This window comes from Anas platyrhynchos, chromosome W (genome assembly GCF_047663525.1).
Source record: "Anas platyrhynchos isolate ZD024472 breed Pekin duck chromosome W, IASCAAS_PekinDuck_T2T, whole genome shotgun sequence".
Classification (NCBI taxonomy): domain Eukaryota; kingdom Metazoa; phylum Chordata; class Aves; order Anseriformes; family Anatidae; genus Anas; species Anas platyrhynchos.
The window spans coordinates 491,036-506,821 of record NC_092620.1 but is presented as its reverse complement, the minus strand read 5'-3'; the positions used below and the strand labels follow the sequence as shown (position 1 = coordinate 506,821).

Here is a 15,786-nt window from a genome sequence, read left to right as displayed (position 1 = left end):
AAATATATATATATTTATTTCAGATAATCATAAGAGTTAAGCTTGCAAGTTATGGATTTATTGACAATGTGGTATTGTCTCAGAAATTCTTTGTTCTTTATAAACTTTGTGAGGAGCAGCTCACTAAGCAGGTAATGTTATGCATTCTGTTCCTCTTTGTTTTTGTGTATGTATATGTAAATGTTTTTTACATAAAACACACACTTCAGTTTTGGTTTGTGCAGTTTTTTTTTCCCGAATAATCACTTTTATGCTTCTAAAAAAAATACTGAAGTAATTAAAATATAATCCAAGCATGTTTCTATTAAAATTTGTGAACAAATAACCATGTTAATTCATGTATGTGTAGTCAGATACACACTTGTCTAATTGTTAAATATGTTAGCATTTAGTTGCGTATGTATGAAATTCTCTGCCTAAACATGGCTGTGAGGGAAAATTAACCTGGTGATGTCACTTTTCTATAAGAATTAGAGAAGTCTAGAGAAAGCATTCAGAGTTTGGAAACTGCAGGAGGAATGTCTGAAGTTCGATTTAAGTCTCAGTGCTGCTCTGCAGTGCACAGAACTGATTTCATGTGAGGTCCAGGGTTTAAGTTTCCTCAGTTGGAAAGTCCCAGTCTGGAATGGAACTATTGTTTTTTTAGAACACTGCTACAAAGAGCTAAAAAATACTTTCTATATGGGTTTGTAAATGATGAAGTCAATGAAATTTGAAGTATAAAACTTACACTCCCTCCCTTCCTGAAAATAATATTATTGTCCTTCATTTATTTTAATAGAATAATTCCTCAACAGCAACAATTCCTGTGTTAGCTACCTTTTCCAGGCAGGGTAACTACAATATAGAAGGTGGTTAGTAAGGCAAGATTTGATATACTGATGAAATAAAGCTATAGAACTCATTACTCATAAGCCTTTTTCTTCACCCTCTTGTAGGTTCATTATGACTTTGGCCTGAGGAATATCCTGTCAGTACTTAGGACTCTTGGATCTCAAAAAAGGGCCAGACCAAATGAAAGTGAATTAAGTATTGTTATGAGAGGGCTAAGAGATATGAATCTTTCTAAGCTGGTAAGAATCTAACTTAAGATTTTAGCACCGTATTATGTGCAAGACTACTAGTAATTTCTTTTACTTTCTCTCTTTTTTTTTTTTTTTTATAGAGGTTGACAAAAAAAAGCAAAAACACCCCTTTCTTTTAAAAAATGAAAAGTGATAAACATAATTAAACGCTAGTGAATGTTTATTGAACTTTAAAAAAGTGGTTAGGGTGCAATGTTCAAGTAAGTTAATATTGGTTTAGCTGTGGGTATGACATTTCACATACTGACATCTGTATAGACTGATTATTGTACTATAAATAAACTGAATAATGTGAACTAAATTAATCTTTTAAAGTATTCCTGCTCAACAATGTACGTTGCTAGTTTATACAGTTGCCAGTAATGCAAGTCCTCAAGTAATGAAGTATGCAGTGTTCAGTCCAGTTAGCACATGCATTACAATCATGTGCCAAAGATTTCTAGTTAATTGTCAGTCTGTTTCAATCAGGTTTTGCGTTATCAATTACTGTAAAAGCAATAGAAAATAAAAACAGAGTTAATATATAGACAAATGAATAGCGTGTATGCATATATCTCAGTGACTGACACCAAACAAATGTGTGAACAAAGTCTGACACCAAAACCAACCACACAAAAAAAAATGGTTGCTGCCTGTATGCCTTTAAATTGAAGACAGTATTATATGGAAACAGGAAAATGTATGTACTGAACATGGAGATTACTAGGAAGCAGAGATTCTAGTGTGTTGTAAATCCAATGTATGCATCAAATTTGTCAGTTTGATATCCAGCAGGTGTAAGAATTCTACCTTTAACACATTTTTTGAAAGGTTTTGGAGGTGTCCTTTAAGTATTAGGATTCAAAAATCATACATGTAGTGAATGTTTTAAATGTAGAATTTTGCTTCATTTTTTTTTTTTTTTTTCCAGTGATAGTGTGAGTTTTTTGGATAGACAGGGTCTTGTTTAGTTCCACCAATATAGTTACCATAAGGGCATTTGCATTGAATGGAGTGTTGTTTGTTGTAGGAATTGAAAGCACATAATCCTGGTATTTTTATGGTTCTATTTCAGAGGTATTGAATTTAGTGGTAGTGGAAATGCCTTGACAAATTTAGCATTTTTTGCTCAGGTACAGACTAAATCTATTTTATGCTTTTTTGACTTCAGGGAGTTTGCTTCTGGTGGTGTTTGATAATGCTGGGAGGAAAACTATTTAAGGCCTGGAAAAGAAAGTTATGGAAAGGTTTCTTTCCAGACAGGATGTTCTGTCCAATATATGCTGTGACTGTTGGGGGATTTTACAGATTGATTCAGTGGGAAATTTCAGATAGATAGATATCAGATAGATAGATTCAGTGGGAAATTTCTTTCAGTTTTGAATTTATTTTTTTCATGGCATGGATGACAATATCAAAATGCTATCACCTTATTGACCTATCCTGTTGGTAGTATGCATTTATGAACATAGGCATCTGTATTTAGAAAATATATTCTTACTGTTTATTATTACAGGAGAGATTAATTTTGGATTTTGGTTTCAGAAGTTTGGATAATCATTCTTTAAACACGTAATAACCTTTTTTTTTTTTTTCTTTCCAGATAGATGAAGATGAGCCTTTGTTTCTCAGTCTTATCAATGATCTATTTCCGGGGTTGCAGTTGGACAGTAGTACATATACAGAGCTACAGGCTGCAGTAGCTAATCAGATTGAAGAAGCAGGATTGATTAACCATCCACCATGGAATCTTAAGCTTGTTCAGGTAAAACCTTTTTTTTTTTTTTTTTTTTCCTAAAATCTTTTTAACAAACAGAAGTCAGAACACCATTTTAATGGTTAAATTTCTGTCTCATTTTAGGACCTGTGCTGCTAATACTGGAATAAAATAAAGGTTGTGTGTAGACCACACTAAGGAATACTAAGGGTCATTTTTTTGTTATTATTATTACTTCGTTAAATTATTCAGAAGAAACAAAAATGTTAAAGCATGTGTTAACCCAGCCTTTCCCAGATATGGTAGTGCATCTAAGCTATCTGAATGCAGAAACGAAGCACGTAAATGGCACCCTAAACACGGTTTTCTTAGGCTAGAGTAGGGATGGTAGGGTATAAGAATAGTTGGGAGGCATTTTGAAGGCCAAGGCAGAAAATAAATAGTGACAAGAAACAAAGCCAGGGCACAACTTCTGCTACATAGGGAATGAGAGCTAAAAGACCTATCACAGGGCAAAGGAAAAAAAAGAGGTGTGTATTCATGACTTAAATACGTTTCTGTAATGAAGGATGGTCTTCATGATGGGTTTGAGCAGACATTATAGGAAATAAAGACTCAAACCTTATGTGAGAAAGAACCTGTATTATTGGGTAATCATTCATCTTAGCCATATTGGGTTAAAAGAGATAAAATATGTGTAGAAGCCTCAGGCAGTCTTAGTGTATGCTATGACAACCTTATTTAAAGCTATGACAAGGCTAAGTATACAAGTGAGCATGCAGTAGGTACTGTAAAATGAAAGAACCAAAAAGCAGAAGATTACTAAGGTATTCTGAAAAATTAATTATTTTTGATTTTGAAATATTTATAAGACATTATGTTCAATAAACTAATGAATTAACGGTTAGACCATGATTTTGGATTATGGTAATTTTTTGTTTAGTGTGGGTTAATCGTATGGCATGTTGCTGATTAATGGGTATGTAGTTATTTAATAGGAAGGCCTTGAAGTGCTTGTTCATAGGCTGTACAGTTTTCATACACAAAAACGTGCAGGAAGTGCTGTGCCTATGTTTATTTCATACACTCAAGATGTTTTAGCACTTTACTGCTTACTTATTTGTGTGTTAAATGTTTTGCTACTATTCTTTTTTTTTTTCCTTTTGAGTGATACAGAAAATCCTTTTTAAAATCTGGTTAAAAAAATAAAGTGTTGAGTTGCTTTGAATATGTTAGGCAAGATTTAGTTCGATAAACTGTTTCAGAGTAAACTTGGTGCTTTAAATATTAGGACAATTCCACAACACACTACAAATCAAAAAACACAGGCTGGTTTCAGTTCTGAGCACATAATGCTCTATGATAGTCAGTGATTATAAATATATTAGACAAACATATTAAATGCAAGCCAAAATCTTCCAAAAGCTTATTTCTCAAAACATTTTGATTTTTAATAGTTGTATGAAACTTCTCTAGTACGTCATGGATTGATGACACTTGGACCTAGTGGATCTGGAAAAACAATGGTCATAACCATATTAATGAGAGCAATGACAGAATGTGGACAACCTCATAGAGAAATGCGAATGAATCCCAAAGCTATAACAGCTCCTCAGATGTTTGGGAAACTAGATGCTGCAACTAATGATTGGACAGATGGAATATTTTCTACACTGTGGAGGAAAACACTGAAAGCTAAAAAGGGTATGTAAATACTTTGTGTGGGGTGTCATAAAAATACCTCTTGAATTACATATTGAAAACAGAATCTTGAATTTGCAGATGTGGCTAAGTCCTTTCTTGAAAACAGCTATAGAGAACATAGCCAATGTTACAATTCACTTCTCAAGAAAGGGCAAGAGTTTAAAAAAAAAAAAAAAGTTTCAATATTATATCTATAAAACAACTGTTTGTTTCCTTGCCACTCTAGTTCTATAGTGCAGATTGAGGCTGCAGATGGAGACTTGGAGGCTGATAAAATACAGTGAAGATTTACTTATAGAATCATAGAATCATTAAGGTTGGAAAAGACTTTAAAGAAAGGGAATTCCTCTAGGGAACCTTCCCAAAAGGAGGTTCTTTTCTAAAAAAGGAAATGTTGAACTGTTTGGTTTTCGGTCTTTGACATTGAAATGGGTTTACATAGCAAGTAGCAAGGGATCTGTAGGGCTGATCTATATGACAAGAAGCCAGGGACTGTACTGTGCTGGACGTGGCCAGTTTTATCTGGAAAAGAACCACCACGGGACACGGCTGAGCCTATCAGTGAAAATAGTGGTGTCTTTGTAGTAACCCATATAAGAAAGGGCAAAACACTGCTCAGGCTGTGAGGAAGAAAAAGTAAGAGAAGCAATCCTTTGAGCACCAAGGTCGATGAAGTAGGGACAGACACCAGAGCAGATATTCTGTGCAGCGCAATGGAGAGGACCATGCCAGAGCACACTGCAAGTGGATATGCTCTGAAGGAACTGCAGCCCATGGAGAACCCATGTTAGAGCAAATTTTCTTGAAGAACAAGAAGGATCCATTGCAAGGATCCACATTGGAACGGGGTGAAAGTGTGAGGAGGAAGGAGTGGCAGAGAGGAGCTGTTATGAACTGATCACAACCCTCATGATCTGTATGGCATACATGTATATTTATGGCATACATGTATGCCATACAGATGATGGTGGAGGAAGGAAGAAGAGTTAAATGGGTTGGGAAGGAAGGAGTGAAGTTGAGCATGGACTAGAAAGAGGGTGGAGGGTTGGAGGAAAAGTTTTTTTCTTTGTTTTTTTGTCTTTCTTTCTCATCATCCAATTCTATATTAATTGGCAATAAATTAGAATAGTTCAGCTGAAAGGGGCCTAGAAAGATTGAGTCCCACTGCCTGACCAATTCACGGCTAAAAGAAGTTTAAACATTTTATTAAAGGTGCTTGAGCATCCTCACAGTAAAGACATTTTTCCTAATGTCCAGTCTGAACCTTCCCTAGCACAGCTCCATGCAGTTCCTAAACATCCGGTCATTAGTTCCCAGAGAGAAGAGGCCGACACCTCTCTCTCCATTTCCCTTCCTCAGGAAGTTGTAAAGAGCAATAAGTTTGCCCCTGAGCCTTCTTTTTTTCAAACCAAAGTGTCCTCAGCCCTTCCTCATATGACCTATCTTCTGGCCCTTCTAACAACTTTGTTGTCCTCCTCTAGAAGAATTCGAGTATCTTAATATCCTTTCTATAAATAGTAATTTTATAAATTAATTTTCCCCAAGTCACATCTATTTTTCATGATGGCAGTTGGCAAGTGATCTCTATCTTTACCTCGACCCATGAGCATTTTCATCTTATTTTCTCCCCCTGTTCTGTTGAGGAGGGAGAGTGACAAAGTGGTTGTCTGGGTGTCCAGCAGCCAGAACAGGCAATCTCACCAGAGATGTACATTATAAAGATATAAAAAAAGCCCTCATTTGCTTCTTTCAAAAATGGTATCTTAACTGGGTGTACAACACATATAGTAATGAGTATGTGTGGAGACAGCAGAATTTACAGTAAGCAAAATTTATTTTTATACATTATTTAAGTACTGAGGTATTTTTCATGTTCTTTGAGCATGAGGATATGAACCATGTATTTTTTTTTCCAGGTGAAAATGTGTTTTTGATTTTAGATGGTCCTGTAGATGCAATCTGGATTGAGAATCTAAATTCAGTTTTGGATGATAACAAGACCCTCACTCTAGCAAATGGAGATCGTATTCCTATGTCCCCTACATGTAAGCTGTTATTTGAAGTCCACAACATTGAGAATGCCTCTCCAGCCACAGTTTCTCGAATGGGTATGGTCTATATCAGTTCCTCTGCCCTTAGCTGGAGACCGATATTGCAAGTAAGATTATCGTTGCTGGCTACTCCTAATTTTACCTTGTTATATATTTATACAGAAGAATAATGTGGATGTTTTTCAGGCATGGCTGAAAAAACGTTCTCCTCAAGAAGCTGAAGTTTTACAAAGTTTGTATGATAGAATATTTGAACCAGCATATACATACATGAAACTAAACCTTAATCCCAAAATGGAGCTTCTGGAATGTAACTACATTATGCAGGTAAAACAAATACTGTGTAAGTCTGTATGAATTGACATAGTAAGTGTGGAAAAATAGCAAAATGGACATTTGATTACAATAAAATTTCATTTGAAAAAATTGTTTCTGACATAGGAAACCACAACCTCAGTATTTGTTTCTTAGGGAATACAAGAGGAACTGTTAGGGATATGCAAAATAAACTTTTGCTTCTCCTTATTGCTTTCTCTATAGGTTAGTCTTCTGTTGACTGGAATTTGCAAGCTTTAGATGGTTTTCAGAAGTATATGTTTTTTAAGCTTGTGGTCTCATTCCAATTCTTTAAATATCAAATATATTGCTGTAAGGGTCAGACCAACCCTACTGGTACTGTCAGCAGAGACAGCAAAGAATAACTCTAATTATCTTTTTATCTAGATATAGTAGCTATGATTCTGTCAGTCAACGTTTCCAAGTTCAGCATAATAATTTTTGCTTCTCCCTTCCTATTAATTGCAATTCTTCCTTGAGTGGGATCAAATCAGTTTTTTATTATCAACAAGAATTATTTGCTTGGCAGATCTTGCAAAATTGCAAGTCCTATACTGCATGTCTCCAGCTGATTTGTTTATGAATCAGTTGTCACGTGCAGATTCTAAGTCTCCAGAGTCTGCATTTGTCCATGTAATCTCAGCTTTATGCTGACTGTCTCATAAAAAAAAAATGACTTTGAATAAGAGAGTGACTTTGAATAAGAGAGTAGACAAGGTAATATTTTGGCTAACACTACAATTAATATTAAAGTACCCAATTAGAACCTGGTATCTCTTTACTGTCCATTAGGGATTTAGCTTCAGATGTTCAATAGTTGGAAGTATTTTGCAGCAAATTAATAACCACAATTGATACTGCAAGATTAACTATGTGCAGTATACAGTGGAATTAAGTTATCTACCACAGGCAGAAACTATGTAATTCATTTATTTATGATGACAAAAAAAGTAGATGTGTTCTCCATAATTTTTCTACAGAGAGAGCATCTTTTTTTTTTCTTCTGCATTTTTTATCTGTGAGACCTTTGACTGAATTCATGTTGTGTTCCTGGAAAACACATGGGGCTAGAAGTTTCTATGTGTGTTTTTTATTTATTTTATTTTTTTAGTGTTAATTGCTTGCACTTCCTGAACAGGGAAATATTTCCCTGATTTAACCTGTATTCAGTATTTCTTCCTGTGATGCAAATCTCTAGTTTCTTTCACAGGTGTCATGGTAAATAACCCACACCAGATCTCCATGCTGGTGCTTACCTGAGATCTAGTGAGATCAGACCCTTTTACACTGCTTGATAACTTGATGCATTCAGACACTCATTTGCTTCCCCCCTCTAGTATTATGTTCAGTTCCTCTTCCCAGCAGGGATTTTGCCCTTGTTGTGGGAGGCTCCAGCAAAAAGTCTCATTAGTTCTGTGCTGAGCAGCCACTTGCAGCTACCAGGACTGGGCATTACTTGACAAAGATCCCCTGGCATTATTCAGCTTTTTCTCTCTGATCTCTACAGGATCTTTCCCCACTTCCAAGTTCTTTCCTCCAGCCATAATCTCAATTTCCTTCTTTCTTCACTCCCTTTGTTCCAAGACTACTACTTCTTTTTGGGAACCGTTTTTTGTTGTTGTTGTTGTTTGTTTGTTTGTTTTTCTTCACCTACCACCTCTTCTTCCCCAAACTTCAAGGTCCTACTTTTCCCATAAATGGTCTAAGATGCACTGTACCTGATCAGCCTCCTGACTGGTGCATCTACCTCATGTCTTTTTACTAATTGCAGGATTCAGGATATTCCAATTTTGTTTAGCCCGGATGTTATCAAAAATTACACCCCAGATCAGTTGCAGATAGCAGACTTGCACCTGAGAGTTCAGAAATCAAGTTTTGAATGTTCACCCACTCATACACATGTACCTGATTATCTGGTTTTTGTTAGCATTCACTGTTAAAGGTGTTTTTCATTCGTTTGCCCCAATCCTAACAGTATAATTACCTTATAATAGTATTATGTAAAAGTGATTCCACTGTTGCCTTTCTTGTAATTTCCACTGTCTTTGATTTTCTAACTATATATATTCTACTGTTGATCCTAGATTTTTTTTCTGCTGTTTTTACTTTTATATTTGAGTTCTGACTGTTCACCTTCTTCTGACCCACCTCATTACATTGACAAATAAAATTTACCTTAGAAGATTCATGTAGTTTTTGTTTAGGGATATCCTATATTATAAGCCTATTGGAAAAGTCAATTAACTTGTAGCTAAGGATGGTCTGATTGATACTGTCTGCCTGAAGGAGCAAAGGTCTTCAATGGAGTTCTTTACCAGATTTTCATGTAACTAAGCAGTCATAGCAGAAGACAGACAGTTATTTACAGCTAAATAATTGGTCACATGAAAGAAAATCATTTATTAAAGTAAAGGATCAGTTTTTACAAAGGAGAGACGTTACCTCTGGTCCTGAGGTACCCGTGCAGGGATTAGTTCTGTTCAAAATGTTCATTAAAAACTTGGAAAAGTTGTAGGTGAAGAAGTTTACTGATGACACTAAATTACTGAGGGTGGTAAGGACAAAACAGCTAACCATGAAGAACTATAGACAGACTTTATGAGACTGAATAAATAGGTAATAAAATGGCAAATGAAATTCATGAAGGGGCTTGCACAGGATAAAACAAACTGTTCAATGCCATATATAGCACACCTATGGAACATCTTGCCAAAGGGTGTTATGGATGGCAAAAGTGTATGTACATTCAAGACCAATCCTGATACTTTCATGGTAGAAAAATATATAGAGGACTAATAAACCTAGAAAAAGTGTATTTGGTACAGAAAGACATTGCACAGATTACCAGCAGGAAGTACCACTGTCAGTATTACTGCAACCCAAGTACCACTGGGACATATCATATTTTTTGTTTGTATTTAGTGTTCAAAAAGTGTCCACTTGGTATTTTCATCTGACTTGTTACAACCTTTGTAGTATTTACAGTTTATCTGTTTTCTTAAAAAAAAAAATATATATATATATATATTGCTACAGAATACTGCTAAGAGCCAACGCATCATGTAAAAATTTGCAATTGTGCATATATGTAAGGGGACAAACAGATTATGTTCAGATAAAGTGGGACAAAGCCTGTATCTGCAATAATTAGATAATCATCTATCATAATTAGATATCAATCATCTCCCAAAGAAAAGTAGTGGCATTATTTTAAAGTTATTAACTATAATTGATATTGGTTAATCATCTTTTTTAAACTGAGTTTTAAATTAATCAAAAGTATTCTAACTATTTATGTCCTTATATATTATATATGTGTATATATATGTATATGTATACATTACTACATTACTTCCTACTTCAGTATGAGATTGAGATCCAAGATAGCATAAAGAATACTAATTCCAGAAGCTGACTGAAAGTCTGATTCTCTGTTAGAAAGAAATATTTTGAAGTAATGTGTTCGATGCTGATTTGTACAGAAAGGGAATATGAGTGACATTCTGTAAGACAGTCAAAATAAACATCTGGTTTTGTGAGTGATGACATAGATAGCAAGTTACTGGATTTCTGGAATCCAGTTCCTTAAAAACAGAGGGTAGCAATCATAAAATTGGATATTTAGAAGGTTTTTGTTTTTTTGTTTGCTTTTTTTTTTTTTTTTTTTTTTACACAAAATGGAAGTTAATGTGCTATATGCAACATTTGAATATAATTCAAATGAATACATTGGAAAGTAACTGAAAATTCTTCCATGCTTAACAGAATTTTAATGTAAGAGATGCTTTGAGGAATTTTCAGAATTGAGGAGGCACATACATTATAATATTTAATTAAGGCCATCTAGTTTTGGAGTTCTGAATATCCCACTAGGTATTATAAATACCCTTAAAATGTTGTTCTGTTACTGTAGATCTTAAGTTACATTATCAGGTAGGCATAATTTAAAAGGATATTTAACTAGCAAAGCACTTAAGTAATTTTGAAAATGTTGTCCAGGTTTATATAAATATAAACACATAAATTAATAATAATGAATGATAATTGATAATAATGAATTAATAATTAATAATAGATTATATATCCTTAATCTATTTTCTTGAGTTTGTAGTTCTGAATTTTTTATTATTCTTTGGTAAATCTGTATTTTCAATTTATAATTTAAAGTTTGAATACATATAAATAATGCATATAAAGGTAAGTATGTACGTGTAAAAATAAAAAATGATTATGTAATATTTTCTTAATGCATAATATTTTAAAATATTTTCAGTCTATTAATCTTCTGGAGGGCTTGATTCCATCGAAGGAAGAAGGTGGTTTATCAACTATATCTCATCTGCATAAATTGTTCTCCTTTGGAATAATGTGGAGTTTAGGTGCCCTTCTGGAGTTGGATAGCAGAGATAAACTTGAAGCCTTCATTAGAGCTCATGATAAAAAATTAGATTTGCCAGAAATTCCCCCTGGCACAAGTCAAACGATGTACGAATTTTATGTTACTGATTACGGTAAGAAAAAGCATTGGCAGTCGTTTTTTATACTGGCATTTTAAAACTGAATATAGCTCATTTGAAATTTAAAGTTACTTATTTAGACCAAGTTCTTTGGTAATTGAAGCACATATTTTGACAGTACAGTAATAACACAGATTCTCTACGGCTTTTCAATGGCCATGGCTTTTTAATGGCTTTTCAGCTTTGTCAAGGTGAGATGTTAGAAACCAAGAATGAGTGTTCATTGGTAGTATTTTCTTCCTTTGTTTCTAGTTTCATTCGCACTTTTTTTTTTTTCTATTAACTATAGTTAAACAGTCTATAATTTTGGGGTAATTTCTACTTAAGCTGTTCTAGCCTAAATTATTTTGATGTTTATATTTAATATCCTCACAGCTAGATTATTTTTTTGTTATATATTTAATCCAATTTAAATTCTACTTCATAATCATTGTTTATCCATGTCTGATGATCAGCAATAAATCTTAAATTTTATGGCTTCAAATAGTGTCATATTTTCCAGAAATAATTTATAGTTTAAATTACACACAAAACAAAATTTGTAAAGAACTTATTGTTCTTTCATATTATTTTCTCACATTAATGCATCTATTTCTCATTTATCCAAATCTAGATTATTTTGCAAGCAATGTTGATTTAGTGTATACACACACAATCCATATTTTCACATTCTATACCTTTTCACCAATAAAGTAAGAACAAGATCCCAGGTAAACATTATTTTGGCCTTTTTATTTAGGTAGCTACCTGTAAATTTAAGTAGGACATATAGATTTATTTTTTTTTAATTTATTTTATTCATTTTTTGTCATTTCAGGTGACTGGGAACACTGGAGTAAAAATGTTCAGGAATATGTTTATCCAACAGATAGTGTCCCAGACTACGCATCTATTCTGGTTCCAAATGTTGACAATGTCAGAACACAGTTTTTGATAAACACAATTGCAAAGCAAAACAAAGTAAGTGCAGGATTATATATTTTTGTGTATATAAATAGAAATATAAAGTAATTGGAGAATTGGAGTTGTAATCATCGTTCACATTCTCTGTCTGTAGCCGTGGTTTGTCAGCTGTATCATTATTGCTCTATTTCTGTTTCCTTGACGTGACTTGCCCGGAGGGGAAGACCTATGAGGAACGGCTGAGGGCACTGGGCCTGGTCAGCCTGGAGAAGAGGAGGCTGAGGGGGGACCTCATTGCAGTCTACAACTTCCTCGTTGAGGAGGAATGGAGAGGCGGCTGACATATTCTCTGTAAACACCAGTGATAGGACCCATGGGAATGGTGTTAAGCTGAGGCAGGGGAAGTTTAGGCTGGACATCAGGAAGAGGTTCTTCACTGAGAGGGTGGTTGCACACTGGAACAGGCTCCCCAGGGAAGTGGTCACTGCACCGAGCCTGACTGAATTTAAGAAGTGATTGGGCTGTGCACTTAGCCACATGGTCTAAACTTTCAGGCAGACCTGTGCGGTGCCAGGAGTTGGACTTGATGATCCTTGTGGGTCCCTTCCAACTTGGGATATTCTATGATTCTATGACTTCTCTATACTTATTTCTGCTCTGAGAGAAAGAAAAAAAGAAAAAAAAAAAAAAAGAAAAAAAAAGAGTTAAATATCCATTTAATAAGGTATTTTTTTCTCATAGAAGTTTAACTCCAACAACACATCATTTTACTTGGAGAAAGACATAAACCTTTTCCCTGGTCATTACACCATATTCCTCTTTCCGGTTTATGCTTTCTTGAATAGACAAATAAGGATAATAGACTTCACAAGTCAGTTTATGATAAACATGAAATTACTAACCTTTACTGTATTTGTTTCCTCTCAGTAGGAAAACCGTAGTTAATACCAACAGCCATGACTACAGAAAAGGAGATAATACTTATACAGATTATACCAGTAAGGTCCAATCATGGGCCACAGGCCACATCAAACAATAGTTATTTAATACATATATAGGCCTATTTGTCCAGTGGAAAATCTGCAAAAACAAACCAACTACCACCACTACCACCACCAAAACTGTTTGCATTACACAGTGGTGTTAAGAGCACTAGCAGCCTTCCATGGAAACGTGCCAATCTGTGAGGTACAAGTCAGTATACTCCCATATCGGTATCTAGAACCAATATTAGAAATACCACAAGTGTATGAGCCAGTGCTGGAACTTGGCTTTTCTGTGAAATTATGGGATTTGGACACAAAACCTTTTACTTGGGTTTGATGAAACTGTTCCAGAGGCCATAATTTGGCTCTCCCTTTGATCAGACTATAAAAACGCACAAAATCTTGATATTTAGAAACACGGTAAATCTCCGAAGGTCAATGCCTCAGAAGATACTTGTGGTGGTTTTACCCTACAGGGCAGCTGAGCTCCACCACAACTGCTCTCTCACTCCCCCTCCTCAAAGGAAAAGGGGGAGAAAATACAATGAAAAGGGCTCAGGGGTTGAGATAAGGACAGGGAGATCACTTGCCGATTGCTGTCATGGGCAAAACAGACTCAGCATAGGAAGATTAATATAATTTATTGCCTTTCACTAGAAGATGAGGCAGTAAGAACTAAAATCAAACTAAAAACAGCTTCCCCCCATCCACCCTCTTCCACCTCCTTCCCCTGAGCAGTGCAGGGGAATGGGGAGTGGGGGGTGAAGTCGGTCCCTGGCTCTTCTTCTCCACTGCTCCTTCATGGTCACTCTGCCCCTGCTCCACTTGGGGTCCCTCCCATGGGATGCCATCCTTCCCAAACTGAGCCTGTGGGGGCTGCCCACAGAACTTCAAGAACTGCACACACATGGCTCCATACCACAGGGTCCATCCCCCAGGAGCAAACTGCTCCAGCACGGGTCCCCCACGGGCAGCAGCTCTCCCCAGACCCCTGTTCCTGCGTGGGCTCCTCTCCACAGGCTGCAGCTCCGGCCCGGGGCCTGCTCCTGCTGGGGCTCTCCATGGGCCATAGCTTCCTCCAGGCCACATCCACCTGCTCCACTGGGGGCTCCTCCACAGGCTGCAGCGTGGAGATCTGCTCCATGTGGGACCCATGGGCTGCAGGGGGACAGCTTGCTCCACCAGGGGCCTCTCCACAGGTAGCAGGGGAACTTCTGCTCCAGCACCTGGAGCACCTTCTGCCCACTTTCTCCACTGACCTTTCTGTCTTCAGGGTTGTTTCTCACTCCTGTCTTCCAGCTGTTGTTGCGAAGCAGACTTTTTTCCCCCTTCTTACATTTGCTCTCCCAGAGGTACAACCAACATCACTTACTGGCTCAGCTCTGGCCAGCAGCAGATCCCTTTTGGAGCCAACTAGAGCTGACTCTGATCTGACCTCTAAAATATCTGTATTAAAGTATCTCTTTTAGCAATTGTTTAATTGGTTTCAGAACAATACCAGGAAGAAAGAATTATCCTATCACGAGCATATGTTAAAAATGAACCAAAGATTACATTCAGATTAGACGTTCGAGACTGCTTTCCATCATAAAAAGGCCTTCCAAGGGTCATACACTGCTAGAGATTGCTACAGCAGTCTGCAGTGAGTGTGTTAGAAAGTAGAAGGCACTAAGCTACAGAGAGGAAAAAAAATAAAATAAATAAATAAAGTAAACTCTCTAGTACATTCTCACTTTAATCCTTTCTATTTTGACTCAATAACTAATTTATGTTGGAGAATTGAGATGGGATGAAAGTACATACTGTATCACTGCATATGGAGACATAGCAAAACTACCAGAATAAGATATCCTTCAAAATTAGGCACAGAAAGTATCCCTTTTTCTAAAATAATTCTGTTATGCATACTTAGTTAATAGTTTTGATATAGTTTTTGATTTGCCTGCAAATGTCTATTGCAGGCAGTTTTGCTCATAGGAGAACAGGGGACTGCAAAGACTGTCATGATTAAGGCATACTTGAAAAAGTATGATCCAGAAGAACATTTGTCAAAATGTCTGAACTTTTCATCTGCCACAGAACCATTTATGTTTCAGGTAAAAATATAAGTTTTGCAAATCTTGTTTATTTTGTCCTAGCTAAATATTTAAGTGTACTTAATTCTAATGATAAAATAAGTGATGTAGAAATAAAGTTTAAAGGAACCTTTTTTTCTCTACATCCCTTAAAAACTTCAGAAAATTCTATTAAAATTATTTTTTTTCAGAGCAGAATAAAATACGTTCACTCATATAGATGCATGATTACTGAGTGCTTTTTCTTTATGTAATTCTAAGAATCAATTTTTTAGTATTTTTCTTTTTTTTCTGAAAATTCTTAATTTCTCTTTAGACTAATGATTTTTTTTATAATGCATCATTTTTTGCCGATTCAGTAGTTTTTAATCATATATATATAGTTTAATAAAAAAAAAAAAAAAAAAAAAAAACAGATCATCTTATTTCTCCT

General features: G+C 35.6%; 1 protein-coding gene across 1 annotated transcript in view; it reads left to right on the top strand.

Annotated features, from left to right (window-relative positions):
- Positions 1 to 15,786, top strand: part of LOC101793415 (dynein axonemal heavy chain 8) — a 135,848-nt gene that overhangs the window by 68,203 nt on the left and 51,859 nt on the right. The window contains exons 48-56 of the mRNA XM_072030593.1: positions 24 to 131; positions 939 to 1,073; positions 2,668 to 2,829; positions 4,239 to 4,485; positions 6,402 to 6,643; positions 6,723 to 6,863; positions 11,146 to 11,383; positions 12,207 to 12,349; positions 15,240 to 15,374. Of these exons, the coding sequence (XP_071886694.1) occupies positions 24 to 131; positions 939 to 1,073; positions 2,668 to 2,829; positions 4,239 to 4,485; positions 6,402 to 6,643; positions 6,723 to 6,863; positions 11,146 to 11,383; positions 12,207 to 12,349; positions 15,240 to 15,374 (1,551 nt within the window). The remainder of the gene's footprint in view (positions 1 to 23; positions 132 to 938; positions 1,074 to 2,667; positions 2,830 to 4,238; positions 4,486 to 6,401; positions 6,644 to 6,722; positions 6,864 to 11,145; positions 11,384 to 12,206; positions 12,350 to 15,239; positions 15,375 to 15,786) is intronic.